At 48.1% G+C, this 17,775-nt stretch overlaps 1 protein-coding gene across 2 annotated transcripts in view; it reads left to right on the top strand.

The window, feature by feature from the left end:
- Positions 1–4,136: 4,136 nt before the first annotated feature.
- Positions 4,137–17,775, top strand: part of LOC121003647 (prostaglandin-E(2) 9-reductase-like) — a 122,165-nt gene continuing 108,526 nt past the window's right edge. For both annotated transcript variants that reach the window (XM_040435502.1, XM_040435491.1), the window contains exons 1-5: positions 4,137–4,286; positions 16,164–16,331; positions 16,517–16,633; positions 16,799–16,876; positions 17,372–17,494. In XM_040435502.1, coding sequence (XP_040291436.1) covers positions 4,200–4,286; positions 16,164–16,331; positions 16,517–16,633; positions 16,799–16,876; positions 17,372–17,494 — 573 coding nt within the window. In that variant the 5' untranslated portion in view covers positions 4,137–4,199. The remainder of the gene's footprint in view (positions 4,287–16,163; positions 16,332–16,516; positions 16,634–16,798; positions 16,877–17,371; positions 17,495–17,775) is intronic.

Here is a 17,775-nt window from a genome sequence, read left to right on the forward strand (position 1 = left end):
GACAAGGCAATAACAATGATACATTACCAGGTGACACCACACAAAAGGGTAGATGGCAAAACCCCCTGGGTCAGCAGCAAGGGGCTAGACCCAGTAAGGCACAGTACAGACAGAACCTTCTGGGTGAGCAGCAAGGTGCTACACTCAGCAAGACATAAGATAGGCTCAAGTCCCACAGCTCATGGGAAGATATAGCTGCATAATGAGGGCACCTGATAAGCCACACCCAGGAACAGACCAGGGGAATTAACTCCATCAGAACCAAACCAGGAGGGGAGCCTGCATGAACAGGGAAGTGAATACACAGACTGCAGTACTGGACTTGCCCCTGGTAACCAGCATACACGGAGTCCGTCGCAGCCAGTACGCCAGAGCACAAACAACCCATGATACAACACAAATGCATCCATACTAAGACCATGTTCACACACAAGGCCGCAGCCAGCACGCATCGCAGAACCAGCATGCATGGGGATACCCACAGCCAGTACACAAAGCGCATGCAGCTAGCCTGCACGGCACCAGAGACATTAGCCACAGAGATGCAGACTTGGGAATCCACAAACACAAGCCACAGTTCACTCACTACACCGCAGCCAGCACGCAGTCCCAAGCAACCAGCATACACAAGTGTCAGCCTGCAGCCAGTATGCGAGGGAGCCTGCAGTTAGCCTTCACGGCAACAGTGATAAGAACTGCACAGAGAAGCAGACATGGGGAGAGCAAACATTCACAGGCAGCAGTTCCACAAAACACCGCAGCCAGCATGCAGCCCCAAGCAACAGCATACACAGGAGACAGCCTGCAGCCAGTATGCGAGAGGGCATGCAGCCAGCCTACACGGCCAGAACGGTCACAGTGAACCACACTGTGATACCTACCTTCAAACGTGCCTTAAAAACACACCTTTTCAGGCAGGCTTATCATGCTTTCTAAACTGACTCTTCCTGCAAGTAATCCCCCCAACTCTTCAGACCAGGGGCGTAGCTATAGGCTCATTGGCCCTGGTGCAAGAATTCAGTTTGGGCCCCCCCTACCCTCAATACCATTTCCTAACACCACCAGACCCCTGCACGCCCACCGTGCCCATGCCCATATTGATGATGATGATATAGCTGCCGCTTGTGCTGGAATCAGTCTATAGCCAAATGCACACGGCCGTGAACGGTCCGTGGTATCCCGGCCTGGATTCCTGCTGACAGCAGGAGCGCACTGATGCCGTGCGCTTTATGCCGCCGCTGTTCTACAGTAATACACTCGTATAGATCATACGAGTGTATTACTGTAGTACAGCGGCAGCATGAAGCGCAGGGCGTCATAGCAACCAATGATGCCGTGCGCTCCTGCTGTCAGCAGGAATCCAGGCCGGGATACCACGGACCGTTTACGGCCGTGGAACACTACCGTGTGCATTCGGCCTTTATGTATCATTCTGCAGCATGGGAGGTACATAGTTCTTAATTTTCCTTCACTTATCCTTTCAGTTTGCTTCATCATATGTCAGCAGGGCTATTAACATCGCCGCCAAGCCCGCCATTATTGCTCACACAGGGCTGGTCAGCACTGGAAATATGGGACTGCAACTGCAACCCCTATGGGTGCAGTGACTGTCACCATATTGCTGTGAGTGACTGATGATATAGCTGCCACTTGTGCTGGAATCAGTCACTCACGGCAATATGGTGACAGTCACTGCACCCATAGGGGTTGCAGTTGCAATCCCATATTTCCAGTGCTGACCAGCCCTGTGTGAGCAATAATGGCGGGCTTGGCGGCGATGTTAATAACCCTGCTGGCATATGATGAAGCATTGATGATGATGATATAGCTGCAGCTTGTGCTATGAATGTGATGGTCTATGGGCCATAGACCATCACATGATTCATAGGACTCTGCTGTGACATCTACCAGTACTTGTAGGATAGCAGTAGTGGGTTGTCTTAGGCTACTTTCACACCTGCGTTCAGGTGTCCGCTCGTGAGCTCCGTTTGAAGGGGCTCACAAGCGGCCCTGAACGCAGCCGTCCAGCCCTAATGCATTCTCAGTGGAGGCGGATCCGCTGAGAATGCATCAGTCTGCCAGCGTTCAGCCTCCGCTCCGCTCAGTGAGCGGACACCTGAACGCTGCTTGCAGCGTTCGGGTGTCCGCCTGGCCATGCGGAGGCGAGCGGATCCGTCCAGACTTATAATGGAAGTCAATGGGGACGGATCCGCTTGAAGATGACACCATATGGCTCAATCTTCAAGCGGATCCGTCCCCCATTGACTTTCAATGTAAAGTCTGAACGGATCCGCTCAGGCTACTTTCACACTTAGAAATTTTTCTAAGTTATAATGCAGACGGATCCGCTCTGAACGCTAGTGTGAAAGTAGCCTTACTTGCAGAGCTCATTTGCAGCTGCACATGTGGCTAGAACGGTGCTAGTAAGAGGACCCACTACTGATATCCTATGTGATGCTAGTGTACTCTAGCTACTAGCAAGCACCCAACTGCCAGAGCAGAGACTGTCTCCGAGTCTCTGCTAGTCACGTTGCCGCGGCCGCCCTCACCTCACTCACTCGGGCTGCACGCATCTTCTCCTCCGCCGCTCCACTTCTGGCCAGTACTGTCAGACGGGACCACTCCCTCTCCTGGCTGAGCCTGCGCCTGCACGGCTCTGCCTCCGCCCCCCCCCCTGTGAAGTTAGCCGCAGGCAAGTACTGTAAATCAGGGGCCAGGACTTCACTCCGTCTCGTCTGGGGGGCCCCCGTGGACCCCCCTGGCTTAGGGGCCCGGTCACAACTGCGACCGCTGTGACCCCTGTAGCTACGCCACTGCTTCAGACCTAAACTCGATCTTATGACAGTTGTGCACCCAAAGCACTAGCACACGCAGATCAGCCTACACCACTCCTTTCAGTACAGAAATGGCTGGACTTCTTAATATAACCAACTACCTTCTGTGTCACCACCACTTCCTCATAGATTGTAAGCTCTTGCGAGCAGGGCATTCACTCCTAGTGTTTCAGTTGTATATTAGGGTACCTTCACACTAGCTTTATTCCTTTCCGTTATTGAAATCTGGTAAAGGGTCTCAATACCGGAAAAAAACGCATCAGGTTTGTACCCATGCATTCTGAATGGAAAGCAATCTGTTCAGTATGCTTCAGGATGTCTTCCGTTCCGTCCCTTGTACGGTATTTGACCAGACTAAATAGCGCAGTATGCTGTGTTTTTTTTTTCCGGCTAAAATCCTGGAACACTACCGAACTTGAAATGTATTAATGCCGGATCCGGTACCAAGTGTTCCGTAAATTGCCGCATCGCCGGATTCGGTTTTCCGGTCTGCGTATGCGCAGTTCTTTCTAGCTTTGAAAAAATTAAATACCGGATCCGTTATTCCGGATGATACCAGAACGACGGATCCGGTATTTCAAGGCATAAGTGCAACGGATCCGGATCTGAAAAAAAAAAAAATATGCGTTTGCACACGGATTTCCGGATCTGGCAGTTCCGGCAATGGAACTTCCTGCCGGATTCTTCTAACGCTAGTGTGAAAGTACCCTTAGCCAGTAACTTTGTGATGTCTTTTGTTTTGTACATAAACCCTCTGAGGTTTCTCCAATCTTGGCCATTAGCGCAGGACGCCCGTTGCACCTACCAGAGGACATCTAAGGATAGAGCTACACGACAACATTTGTCGCGCAACATTTTGTCGCGCGACAATTTTTCTAATGGTAGTCTATGGTGTCGCACTGCGACATGCGACATGCTGCGAATGCGACACGACAGTCGCAGAAAACCCATTCAAAATAGATTTTTTTTTCTGCGACTCACTGTCGTGTCGCAGTCGCAGCATGGCGCAGTGCGACACCATAGGCTACCATTATAAAAATTGTCGCAGTGTAGTTTTGCCCTATGTGTCGCGCAGCCCTAGCATAAAGCTGCACAGTTGCAAAAAGGCACATTAAAGCTTACTAGTGATTGCTATAAAGACACATATGGGTTAAAGTCACTAATGGGTTAAATTGTATTGCAGACTATTCTCTTGGCCTAGCTAGCACAGGCCTGATAGGAACCTGGTGTCATCTGAGTGCAGTTTGCTCAGTAAGCTATAATGAAGCCAAGAGGTGGAGCTGTGCTGCTAGGGCTCAGCCATCAAGTCGACTTTCACTAAAGAAACTTCAAGAGTCAAGACAGATCAGAGCTACAAGCAACATTATGGCGCTGACAAAACATTCCAGATTTACTCTGAATGATGGGCACAAGATACCAGTGGTTGGACTGGGCACCTATGCCCCTGAAGAGGTGGGTTGTCTTAGTTGTTAGCTAGAAGTTTAGGGTGATCCATTCAGCCATGAATCTACAGCTCTGGAAACTTACTACTTGATAAGTATCTTACATGATAATATTAATATAATATCCTACAAGTTTATCAGGTTATAGATTTAAGACATTTACTGATGACATCAGAGGTTAGCCCTGCAGTGTATAATAGTACAGGAATGTTATAAGAGCAGCGGCTGATGGAGATATGAGATATAAAGTAGTGATCATAGAGGGGAAGCAAAGTTTCTGTATTTCCTGTCTCTCATCGTATTGAGAAACACTACAGTCCTAGTCTCCCCAGTACCTGAAAAGCTGATAACAGAAAACAGTAGCTTGTATTCAAGTTTTATACTTCATGCTTTGCAGTTTTCCCTAAAGGTATCCGGGAGACATTCATCCCTCCTCCCTTACAACATGCACATTGAGCTGAGCAGATGATGCATGTTAATGAAGGGTTCACAAACATGGGCACAGTTGGTATAATTCATGGACGTGCACTTGCACAGTCATAATACACTGGGACACGACAGTAGTGTTGAGCGAACAGTTCGAGCATAGTTCGGGTCCGTACCGAATTTTGGGGTGTTCGTGACACGGACCCGAACCCGAACTTTTTCGTAAAAGTTCGGGTTCGTCGTTCGGCATGTATTTTGGCGCATTTTGAAAGGCTGCAAAGCAGCCAATCAACATGCATCATACTACTTGCCCTAAGATGCCATCGCAGCCATGCCTACTATTGGCAAGGCTGGGATTGGCCAAGTGCAGCATGTGACTCAGCCTCTTTATAAGCTTGTGCGCACGTCGGGACGTGCTCACTCCCGATGTGAATAGAACAGGGATAGACGCAGCTGATGCTAGGGCGAGAATAGGCAGGGATAATTGAATAACTGGAAGCAAATTTCTCTCCTCCACCTGTGATTCATCTGAACAACTGCAGCTGAGCTGCTTTTTTGATAGGGATTGGCTATTTTTAGAGTGGCCAGAGTGATTTTTCCATCCACATGTACCTGGGCTGACCGCCGGCCGCCATTTTGCGACTTGTAGTGCTGCAGCAGAAGCTGCCACAGTGTGCATTCCAAAGCTCCAAACAAGTCAGACATCTACACCTGGGATTCAGACCAATAGCGATTTAGCAGCACAGTCCAAGGCTATTTTTTTTAAAGGTTGTGCAGACCATTTTGTGGCACATGTTACTGGGCTGATAGGCGGCGGCCATCTTGGGACTAGTGCTGCAGCACAATCTCTCCCAACGTCCATTAATCACTTGTAATAGTGGTCTGTGCCATAGAAATCCTACATCAGGGACTTGGGTGTGCTTGTGTCACCCCTACTAATACCAGTCCACCTGTAATCCATACAGTGAAAAGCCATAAAGTATTCCAGTGAGGGAATTTTTTTTTTATTTAAAAAAGGCCAAGTTAGTTTATCTGGCGTTCAATATACTAGATACAGTTAGGCCTGCGTTTCATACATCTGGAATTAGCAAACTAATGTGCTGGGGTTGGGAAAACATATATGTACCCATACTAGAATCTGTCAAAGAAAGCGGTACTCACATATAACAGTCATTCTATCTGTAATCCATACAGTCAAAAGACTGAAAGTATTCCAGTGAGGGAATTTTTTTTATTTAAAAAAGGCCAAGTTAGTTTATCTGGCGTTCAATATACTAGATACAGTTAGGCCTGCGTTTCATACATCTGGAATTAGCAAACTAATGTGCTGGGGTTGGGAAAACATATATGTACCCATACTAGAATCTGTCAAAGAAAGCGGTACTCACATATAACAGTCATTCCATCTGTAATCCATACAGTCAAAAGACTGAAAGTATTCCAGTGAGGGAATTTTTTTTATTTAAAAAAGGCCAAGTTAGTTTATCTGGCGTTCAATATACTAGATACAGTTAGGCCTGCGTTTCATACATCTGGAATTAGCAAACTAATGTGCTGGGGTTGGGAAAACATATATGTACCCATACTAGAATCTGTCAAAGAAAGCGGTACTCACATATAACAGTCATTCCATCTGTAATCCATACAGTCAAAAGACTGAAAGTATTCCAGTGAGGGGATTTTGCTTATAAAAAATAATATATTTCATTGTGGTGCGAGTTGAATCGCAACAATGAAGAAAAATACTATTAAGGGACGAGGACGCGGTCGTGGTGGTGTCCGTGGAGCCTCTGTTGCTGGTAGAGGACGTGGCCGTTCGGCCCCAGGCGCACACAGTAGGGAACGAACTCCCTCAACTAGCCGGCAGAATGTACCGCAATATCTCGTGGGGCCCAATGACGCTCTTAGGATGGTAAGGCCTGAGCAGGTACAGGCATTAATCGATTGGGTGGCCGACAGTGCTTCCAGCACGTTCACCACATGGTCTTCCACCCAGTCTTCTGCGGAAAGCGCACAGGTGGCACCTGAAAACCAAGCCCATCAGTCTGTCACATCACCCCCAAGCATATCAGGGAAACGGTCTGAGCCACAAGTTATGCAGCAGTCTCTTCTTCTGTTTGAAGACTCTGCTTCCAGGGTTTCCCAGGGGCGTCCACCTAGCCCTTCCCCAGTGGAGGAAGACATACCATGCACTGACGCACAACCACTTATGTCTCCAGATGAAGAGGACATGGGAATACCACCACAGCAGAGTCACCGACTCTCTGATGATGACGAAACACAGGTGCCCACTGCCGCGTCTTTTTGCAGTGTGCAGACTGAACAGGAGGAGGTCAGGGAGGGAGACTGGGTGGAAGACGATGCAGAGGACGATGAGGTCTTAGACCCCACATGGACTGAAGGTCGTGGCGATGACTTTCACAGTTCAGAGGAAGAGGTAGTGGTGAGACCGAGACAACAGCGAAGCCAAAGAGGGAGCAGGGGGCCAAAGCAGACGAGCCGCCGCCCCCAGAGTTCGCCTGCTACTGGACATCGCCAACAGGGACCCAGCCCCACAAAGGCAGCTTCAAAGAGTTCCCTGGCATGGCACTTCTTTAAACAATGTCCTACCGACAAGACCCGAGTGACTTGCACGCTCTGCCATCAGAGCCTGAGGCGAGGCATTAACGTTCTGAACCTCAGCACAACCTGCATGACCAGGCATCTACATGCAAAGCATGAACTGCAGTGGGGTACACACCTTAAAAACCAGGCACTCGCTGAGGCTCCCCCTGCTCCCTCTACCGCTGCTGCCTCGGCTTCCGCCTCGAGAGGAATGTTGCCACCTGCCGAGCAGCAAACAGAGGATGTGCCACCGACACCACCACCACCGCCACCGTCAACTAGCGTCTCCACTATATCACACAGCAGCGTTCAGCTCTCAATATCTCAAACCTTAGAGAGGAAGCGCAAATTCCCCCCGAGTCACCCTCGAGCCCTTGGCCTGAACGCCAGCATTTCTAAACTGCTGGCCTTTGAAATGCTGTCATTCCGGCTGGTGGACACAGACAGCTTCAAACAGCTGATGGCCATGGCTGTCCCGCAGTATGTGGTTCCCAGCCGCCACTACTTCTCCAAGACAGCCGTGCCTTCCCTGCACATGCAAGTGTCCGATAAAATCAAGTGTGCACTGCGCAACGCCATTTGTGGCAAGGTCCACCTAACCACAGATACGTGGACCAGTAAGCACGGCCAGGGACGCTATATCTCACTAACTGCACACTGGATGAATGTAGTGGCGGCTGGGCCCCCGGCGGACAGTTCCTTGGCGCACGTCCTTCCGCCCCCTAGGATCGCAGGGCATCATTCTCTGCCTCCTGTAGCCTCCTCCTCCTACTCGGCTTCCTCCTCCACTGCTTCCACCAGCTCATCCGGTCAGCCACACACCTTCACCACCAACTTCAGCACAGCCCGGGGTAAACGTCAGCAGGCCATTCTGAAACTCATATGTTTGGGGGACAGGCCCCACAGCGCAAAGGAGTTGTGGCGGGGTATTGAACAACAGACCGACGAGTGGTTTCTGCCGGTGGGCCTCAAGCCAGGCCTGGTGGTATGCGATAATGGGCGAAATCTCGTGGCAGCTCTGGGACTAGCCGGTTTGACGCACATCCCTTGCCTGGCGCATGTGCTGAACTTGGTGGTGCAGAGGTTCATTCACCACTACCCCAACATGTCAGAGCTGCTGCATAAAGTGCGGGCCGTCTGTGCGCGCTTCCGCCGTTCACATCCTGCCGCTGCTCGCCTGTCTGCGCTACAGCGGAACTTCGGCCTTCCCGCTCACCGCCTCATATGCGACGTGCCCACCCGGTGGAACTCCACCTTGCACATGCTGGAGAGACTGTGCGAGCAGCAGCAGGCCATAGTGGAGTTTCAGCTGCAGCACGCTCGCGTCAGTCGTACTGCCGAACAGCACCACTTCACCACCAATGATTGGGCCTCCATGCGAGACCTGTGTGCCCTGCTGCGCTGTTTCGAGTACTCCACCAACATGGCCAGTGGCGATGACACTGTTATCAGCGTTACAATACCACTTCTATGTCTCCTTGAGAAAACACTTAGGGCAATGATGTTAGAGGAGGTGGCCCAGGTGGAGGAGGAGGAGGAGGAGGATGAGGGCTCGTTTCTAACACTTTCGGGCCAGTCTGTTCGAAGTGGCTCAGAGGGAGGTTTGTTTAAGCAGCAGAGGACAGGTTCACAAGTCGCCAGCCAAGGCACTGTACTGGAGGACGAGGAGGATGAGGAGGAGGAGGTGGAGGGGGACGAGGATGACGCAAGTTCACAGCGGGGTGGCAGCCCAGGCCCATCACTGGTGCGTGGCTGGGGGGATACGGTGGACGATGACGATACGCCTCCCACAGAGGACAGCTTGTCCTTACCCATGGGTAGCCTGGCCCACATGAGCGAATATATGCTCCAATGCCTGCGCAACGACAGCAGAGTTGCCCACGTTTTAACGTGTGCAGACTACTGGGTGGCCACCCTGCTGGATCCCCGGTATAAAGACAATGTGCCCACTTTAATTCCTGAACTGGAGCGCGACCGTAAGATGCGCGAGTACAAGCGCACGCTGATAGAGGCGCTCTTGAGAGCATTCCCACATGTCACAGGGGAACAGGTGGAAGGTGAAGGCAGAGGAGTGGCAAGAGGTCGCCAACGCAGCTGTGTCACGGCCAGCTCATCTGAGGGCAGGGTTAGCATGGCAGAAATGTGGAAAAGTTTTGTCTCCACGCCACAGCTATCTGCACCGACACCTGATACTGAACGTGTTAGCAGGAGGCAGCATTTCACTAACATGGTTGAACAGTATGTCTGCACACCCCTCCACATCCTGACGGATGGTTCGGCCCCATTCAACTACTGGGTTTCGAAATTGTCCACGTGGCCAGAGTTAGCATGTTATGCCTTGGAGGTGCTTTCCTGCCCGGCGGCCAGCGTTTTATCTGAACGCGTATTCAGCACGGCAGGGGGCGTCATTACTGACAAGCGCAGCCGCCTGTCCACAGCCAACGTGGACAAGCTGACCTTCATAAAGATGAACCAGGCATGGATCCCACAGGACCTGTCCCTCCCTTGTGCATAGTAGTCCTTATTAACTGCCTAAAACATGTCTTGTTGTGCTACGGGCCACTTCTTTATTTGATACAAATTTTATGAAACCCACAGTTGAATGAAACTCTTCTCTGTCTGGGCGCCGGGGCCTAACCAGATGAAAGTGGCCGGTTAAACTAACGGGTGACATGAAGCCATAACCTCTGCCATGCTACCTCTGTCTTCTGTCTGGGTGCTGAGGCCTAAGTCAAATAAAGCGGTCTTCTGCTGTGCTGGGGGATATGAAGCTAATCTCTGACCTCTCTCCTCTGTCTGGGTCCAAAGGCCTAAATCACTGAAAGAGGCCTTCTCCTGTGGTGTGTGATATGATGCCAGAATATGTGCTGTGGGGCCTCTCTCCTCTTCCTGGGTGCAGGGGTCAAATAAACTAAATTGTGGCCTACTCCTGTGGTGGTTGATATGATGCCTGATTCTCTGATGTGGAACCTCTCTCCTCTGTTTGGGTGAAGGGGTCAAAGTAACTAAATGGTGGCTTCTCCTGTGGTGGCTGATATGATGCCAGAATATGTGCTGTGGTGCCTCTCTCCTCTTCCTGGGTGCAGGGGTCAAAGTAACTAAATGGTGGCTTCTCCTGTGGTGGCTGATATGATGCCAGAATATGTGCTGTGGTGCCTCTCTCCTCTTCCTGGGTGCAGGGGTCAAAGTAACTAAATGGTGGCTTCTCCTGTGGTGGCTGATATGATGCCAGAATATGTGCTGTGGGGCCTCTCTCCTCTTCCTGGGTGCAGGGGTCAAAGTAACTCAATGGTGGCTTCTCCTGTGGTGGCTGATATGATGCCAGAATATGTGCTGTGGTGCCTCTCTCCTCTGTCTGGGTCCAAAGGCCTAAATCACTGAAAGAGGCCTTCTCCTGTGGTGTGTGATATGATGCCTGAATATGTGCTGTGGTGCCTCTCTCCTCTTCCTGGGTGCGGGGGTCAAAGTAACTCAATGGTGGCTTCTCCTGTGGTGGCTGATATGATGCCAGAATATGTGCTGTGGGGCCTCTCTCCTCTTCCTGGGTGCAGGGGTCAAAGTAACTCAATGGTGGCTTCTCCTGTGGTGGTTAGTATGATGCCAGAGTATGTGCTGTGGGGCCTCTCTCCTCTTCCTGGGTGCAGGGGTCAAAGTAACTCAATGGTGGCTTCTCCTGTGGTGGCTGATATGATGCCAGAATATGTGCTGTGGTGCCTCTCTCCTCTTCCTGGGTGCGGGGGTCAAAGTAACTCAATGGTGGCTTCTCCTGTGGTGGCTGATATGATGCCAGAATATGTGCTGTGGGGCCTCTCTCCTCTTCCTGGGTGCAGGGGTCAAAGTAACTCAATGGTGGCTTCTCCTGTGGTGGTTAGTATGATGCCAGAATATGTGCTGTGGGGCCTCTCTCCTCTTCCTGGGTGCAGGGGTCAAAGTAACTCAATGGTGGCTTCTCCTGTGGTGGCTGATATGATGCCAGAATATGTGCTGTGGTGCCTCTCTCCTCTTCCTGGGTGCGGGGGTCAAAGTAACTCAATGGTGGCTTCTCCTGTGGTGGCTGATATGATGCCAGAATATGTGCTGTGGGGCCTCTCTCCTCTTCCTGGGTGCAGGGGTCAAAGTAACTCAATGGTGGCTTCTCCTGTGCTGATTGATATAAAGCTGATGGTTGTGCCATCTGACATGGTTGCCAGGGTCTGATTCAATGGGGGCCTACTCCTGTGGTGGGTGATCTAAATGCCTGATTCTCTGCTGTGAAACCTCTCTCCTCCGTCTGGGTGTAGGGGTCAAAGTCTTTCAAAGTCGCCTTCTCCTGTGCTGATTGATATGAAGCTGATGGTTGTCCCATCTGACATGGTTGCCGGGGTCCCATTAAATTGTGGCCTACTCCTGTGGTGGTTGATATGATGCCTGATTCTCTGATGTGGAACCTCTCTCCTCTGTTTTGGTGAAGGGGTCAAAGTAACTCAATGGTGGCTTCTCCTGTGGTGGCTGATATGATGCCAGAATATGTGCTGTGGTGCCTCTCTCCTCTTCCTGGGTGCGGGGGTCAAAGTAACTCAATGGTGGCTTCTCCTGTGGTGGCTGATATGATGCCAGAATATGTGCTGTGGTGCCTCTCTCCTCTTCCTGGGTGCAGGGGTCAAAGTAACTAAATGGTGGCTTCTCCTGTGGTGGTTGATATGATGCCTGATTCTCTGCTGTGAAACCTCTCTCCTCCATCTGGGTGTAGGGGTCAAAGTCTTTCAAAGTCGCCTTCTCCTGTGCTGATTGATATAAAGCTGATGGTTGTCCCATCTGACATGGTTGCCAGGGTCTGATTCAATGGGGGCCTACTCCTGTGGTGGGTGATCTAAATGCCTGATTCTCTGCTGTGAAACCTCTCTCCTCCGTCTGGGTGTAGGGGTCAAAGTCTTTCAAAGTCGCCTTCTCCTGTGCTGATTGATATGAAGCTGATGGTTGTCCCATCTGACATGGTTGCCGGGGTCCCATTAAATTGGGGCCTACTCCTGTGGTGGGTGATCTAAATGCCTGATTCTCTGCTTTGAAACCTCTCTCCTCCGTCCGGGTGTAGGGGTCAAAGTCTGTCAAAGTCGCCTTCTCCTGTGCTGATTGATATAAAGCTTATGCTTGTGCCATCTGACATGGTTGCCGGGGTCTGATTCAATGGTGGCCTACTCCTGTGGTGGGTGATCTAAATGCCTGATTCTCTGCTGTGTAACCTCTCTCCTCCGTCTGGGTGTAGGGGTCAAAGTAACTAAATGGTGGCCTACTCCTGTGGTGGGTGATATGATGCCTGGTTCTCTGCTGTGGGACCTCTCTCCTTTTGTCTGGGTGCTGTGGTCAAAATAATAGTAAGTGACCTTCTCCATTGGTGGGTGACTTGAAGCCTGATTCTGTGCTATGGGACCTCACTCCAATTAATATTGTTTAATTTTTATTTATTTTATGTTAACTCATCATTTCCCTATCTACATTTGTTTGCAGGGGATTTAACTACATTTTGCTGCCTTTTGCAGCCCTCTAGCCCTTTCCGGGTGTGTTTTACAGCCTTTTTAGTGCCCAAAAGTTCGGGTCCCCATTGACTTCTATGGGGTTCGGGTTCGGGATGAAGTTCGGGTCGAGTTCGGATCCCGAACCCGAACATTTTTCGAAAGTTCGGCCGAACTCGTCGAACCCGAACATCCAGGTGTTCGCTCAACTCTACACGACAGGCATAATATAAGGAGGCATAGCAATCACAAAACATGGAGGCACAGCAGGCATAATTCATGATTGTGCAGCAGGCATAATTCATGATTGGGCAGCAGGCATATTATATGGGCGTCAGCAGGCATAATGGTGGATTATAATAGGGGCGTTTGGGTCAGCAGCCCCGGGCCCGATGTTTCTGTGGGGCTCATTGCCGTCCGAAAACACCCATTAAAAGGAAGGAGGGTGTGATACTGATAGGAACCGGGGCTGGGAGTGTTATGCTTTATACAGTGGGGTGTTATACTGTATACTGTGGTATACAATATACTATAGACTGTGGGGTGTTATAGTATACACTTTATACTGTGGGGTGTTACACTGTATACTGCACACTGTGGGGTGTTGTATACTATATACTATGAGGGGTGGGGGGGTGTTATACTATATACAATATACTGTGAAGTGTTATACTATGTACTGTGGGTGTATTATACTGTGTAATGTTCTACACTATGAGGGACTGGGGATGTTATACTATATACTGTAGGGTGTTGTACAACACTCCACAGTATGCAGTATACAGTATATTATACACTATGAGGATCTGGGGATGTCATACTATATATGTGGTATAATTTTTTTTATATATTTACCAGAAAAAAATATATGGGCATAATGTGAAAAGGGGGGATGGTTGAGGCAAATGGAGGAAGGGAGTCCAAGATGGGTTAACAGCCCTCGGCCTATGATGCATTTAATCTGCCTCTGCATGGAGGGACAGGAGCACATCTCCCAAGTAACCCTCTTTTAGGCTACATTCACACATCCGTGGTGTGTTGCGGACGCGCAAATTGCGGGTCTGCAACACACCAGCCCGTCACCCCCATAGAAATGCCTATTCTTGTCCGCAAGCTGCGGACAAGAATAGGACATGCTCTATCTTTTTGCGGAGCTGCGGACCCAAAATCGGGGCCGCGCTCCGCAATTGCGGCTGCAGACAGCACACTGTGTGCTGTCCGCATCCATTTCGTCCCCATAGAGAATGAATGGGTCCGCACCCATTCCGCAAAATTGCGGAAAGGATGCGGACCCATTTTGCGGACGTGTGAATGGAGCCTTAGAGCGACATAGTCCATTTTTCACCCAGCCCCTCTACTTCTCTTTCCTCCTTAAATATTACTGTTTTTGACATGAAAAATAGATTTTCATGACTAAACTTATAAATAGGGATGAGCAAACCCGTGGATGTTCGGGTTTGGCTGAACTTTGGTTCAAAGTTTGGTTCGGGTGGCCGAACTTGACTCCGAACCCCATAGAAGTCAATGGGTACCAGAACTTTGGTGCTGTAAAAAAGTTATAGTAAGGACTAGAGGACAGCAAAAGGAACCAAAATGGGGGTAAGAGCAGGACAATTGCCCTGCAACCAGGTGGTGCTGTTCCACAGAGCTTCTTACCCATGCCTGCTGCAGCTGAATCTCCACTATCGCCTGCTGCTCCTCTCACAGTCTCTCCAGCATTTACAAGGTGGAGTTCCACCTTGTGATACGTCGCATATGAGGCGGTGAGTGGGAAGGCCGAAGTTACGCTGCATCTTTTCAATCTATTGAAACAACCATCACCTTGCCTCCCAAAAAGCACAATATCGGGTGATTGACCCCTTCACGCCCAGCGCCGTACATGTACGGCTACCCCGTGTGGCGATCGGAGGAGCCGGAGCGTGTATGCAGCAACCCCTGTCTTTATGAATGACATGAGGCTGCTGCATAGTATTTCCTATGGAACCCTTGCCTGTAATAGGGCTCCATAGGAAAGTAGTAAAATCATCATAGATTCCAATGCAAGTGCATTGGAGTCTATGATAATAGCAATCAGATAATTGATTCCCTATGGGAAATTTTTTAAAAAAATTTATAAATAAAAATACACATCATTGGTGTCGCGATGTGCGAAAACGCCCATATTATAAAAATATAGTCCCCATACGGCAAACAGCAAAACAGAAAAAAGCGTCCAAATGGGCGAGTCTCCATTTTTTTCATTTTCCACGCAATTAAATAAAAAGTGATCAAAAAGTCATACACACCCCAGAATGGTATGAATGAAAAGTTCAGATCGTCCCGCAAAAAATGAACCCCCATACAGCTCCGTACACATATTTACAAAAAAAGTTGTAGGGGTAAAAATATGCCGCCAAAAAAATAAAACAGATTTTTTTCCACCACAATTTTAATTTTTTTTTATCACTATCAAAACGAAAGAAAAACTATACATATAGGGTATCGCCAAATTCGTACTGAGGTGTAGAATAAAAGTAACTGGTCAGTTTTATCACACATCGAACATCGTAAATAAAAAAAAAACTTAAAAAACAAGCCCTCATATGTGAACAGACAAATAAAAAAGTTATGGCTCTGGGAAGGCAGGGAGCTCAAAACGAAAACACAAAAAAAAAAAACAAAAAAAAAAAACCTCCGGGCGTGAAAGGGTTAAAAGGTACTATGTACCCCCCAAAATGGTACAAATTAAAATGTCACCTCATCCCACAAAAAACAAGCCCCCACACAAGATATCACCAGTAAAATAAAAAAATGTGTTAGGTGTCTGTGTCTGCAACAATCGGCTCTATAAAAACACCACGATGATGGCCAGAAAAAAAAAAATGTAAACAAATTTGCCAGAACAGCCATTTTTTGGTCATCTCACCTCCCAAAAGTCATAATATCTATCGATCAAAAAGTACTATGTACCCCAAAATGGTACCAATGAAAATGTCATCTCGTCCCACAAAAAACAAGCTCCCAGTCAAGACCATTGCCTGAAAAAAATAAAAATAATATGGCTTTTAGAAATGCTGTCGCAAAAATATGACTTTGCAAATATAGGCTCTGCCAGGACGGTGAAAAATTGCTGTATCAGGAAGGGGTTAAGGGCACCTGTGATATAACAGCAAATACATAATCGGGGGTGGAAGCAGTTGAGTTATGAAGTCTTAGTGAGGGTCTAAATCAGATGCAAAGAAAGGATGAGGGAAGAAAAAACAACCAGAGAAGACATTGATTGTGAGGTTCACTGTGCTTGTATTTTACAGGATTTTATGAAATCAAGTGTAACACAGATCTATATACTGTAGTTACAGGCTACTTTTGTTTTATATAATTTCTAATAGTTTCCAAAGGCTCTGGTTGAGGAAGCTACAAAAGCTGCTCTTGAGTTTGGGTATCGACACATTGACTCTGCATTTATATACGCCAATGAGGTTGAGGTTGGTCGAGCAATCAATGCGAAAATTGCAGATGGGACGGTGAAGAGAGAAGATGTGTTCTGCACCAGTAAGGTAATGGCAGTAATACACCTCCCTAGGTAGCTATTAATGGTCTTTTTCAGCCATTATCTTGATCTCATAAAGTAAATAGAAAAATATGCTGGGTAGCAACAATTAATGGCCACTATTACAGTGTTGAGATTCTCACTCGGATATCATTCAGCATTTAATTTTTTGCTCCCACCCCCTTCCTCTAGCTCTGGAGCACCTATCACTCACCAAAATATGTCCGTCCCGCTCTTGAGAAGTCCTTGAAGAATTTCCAGCTGAAGTACCTGGATCTCTTTCTTATTCACACTCCCGTCGAGTTCAAGGTCAGTATATTACCCCCAAAGTTGTGCCCAACGTTTTACAAATTGGTCAGAGTTTGAAGAGGAGGGGAGGCTGAGGGACAGGTTCAGATTGTCTCATGTTCTCCCTTCTCTTTGATACTAAATTTTTAGGTTGTATTTTGATTACTTTCTCTGTTGTTTTTTAAGCCTGGTGACGATCTACTTCCAACAGATGAAAGTGGAAAATTGATTTATCACAATACTGATATTCGAGACACATGGAAGGTATAGACTAATGTCAAAATGTTTATAGGGATCAGTCTTCAGTCTTTGAAGCCAACTGTTCCTCCTGTATGCCACTAGTAACACCTGATTTCACCAGTGGCACTAGTATTGTTTCATTTCTCCTTGAGTGAAGATGATGATTTCACTCCCTACATACTCATTCTGGATGATTAATGACCTATTGTAGTTTCAACACAAGTGACCAGCAACTTTATTAAATAATAAAATACCTCCTTGCCAAGAGTATGACCCCCACCAATCTAACATGTATCTATTCAGTGATTAGATGATAAACGGTTGTGGCAAGAATACCCCTATAAATAGTAACAATACATTTGATGTGGCAAAAATGTGCTCATGAGGGTTATCACTTCCTATCCACCACTCTTCTTAGCAGCTCATACAAACTGTATCACTGATCTAGGGGCAATACCGAGTACAGGAGAAAGTTCTATCTTTATGGTATCATTTTTGAGAATTTGTCTTTCATTTTAGGCTATGGAGGATTGTAAAGAAGCAGGACTGGTCAAATCAATAGGTGTCTCCAACTTCAACCACAAACAATTGGAGCTCATTCTCAACATGCCAGGACTGAGATACAAACCTGTGTGCAACCAGGTAACACAGAAATAATTTATTGCATTTTAACAAAGTTAAATTATGACGAATATACTTAGAAAAAGTTTAATGTGCTCCTCCACTACCAAAAATCCTACCTTGTAGTGTGATCCCACCAAAAAAATCCTTGGAGAGGAGAGACGTAAAACATGAGGTCAAGGAGCCCAATAGCAGTCTTACCTGTCTGCACGGTTTGGAATTTTTCTAAATCTGCAAGGACTTATTGTATTGCAAAATCTGCATGTGTTACCTTACATGTTTATTTGTCTCGGATTTCGTGT

This window comes from Bufo bufo, chromosome 1, assembly GCF_905171765.1.
Source record: "Bufo bufo chromosome 1, aBufBuf1.1, whole genome shotgun sequence".
NCBI classification, from domain to species: domain Eukaryota; kingdom Metazoa; phylum Chordata; class Amphibia; order Anura; family Bufonidae; genus Bufo; species Bufo bufo.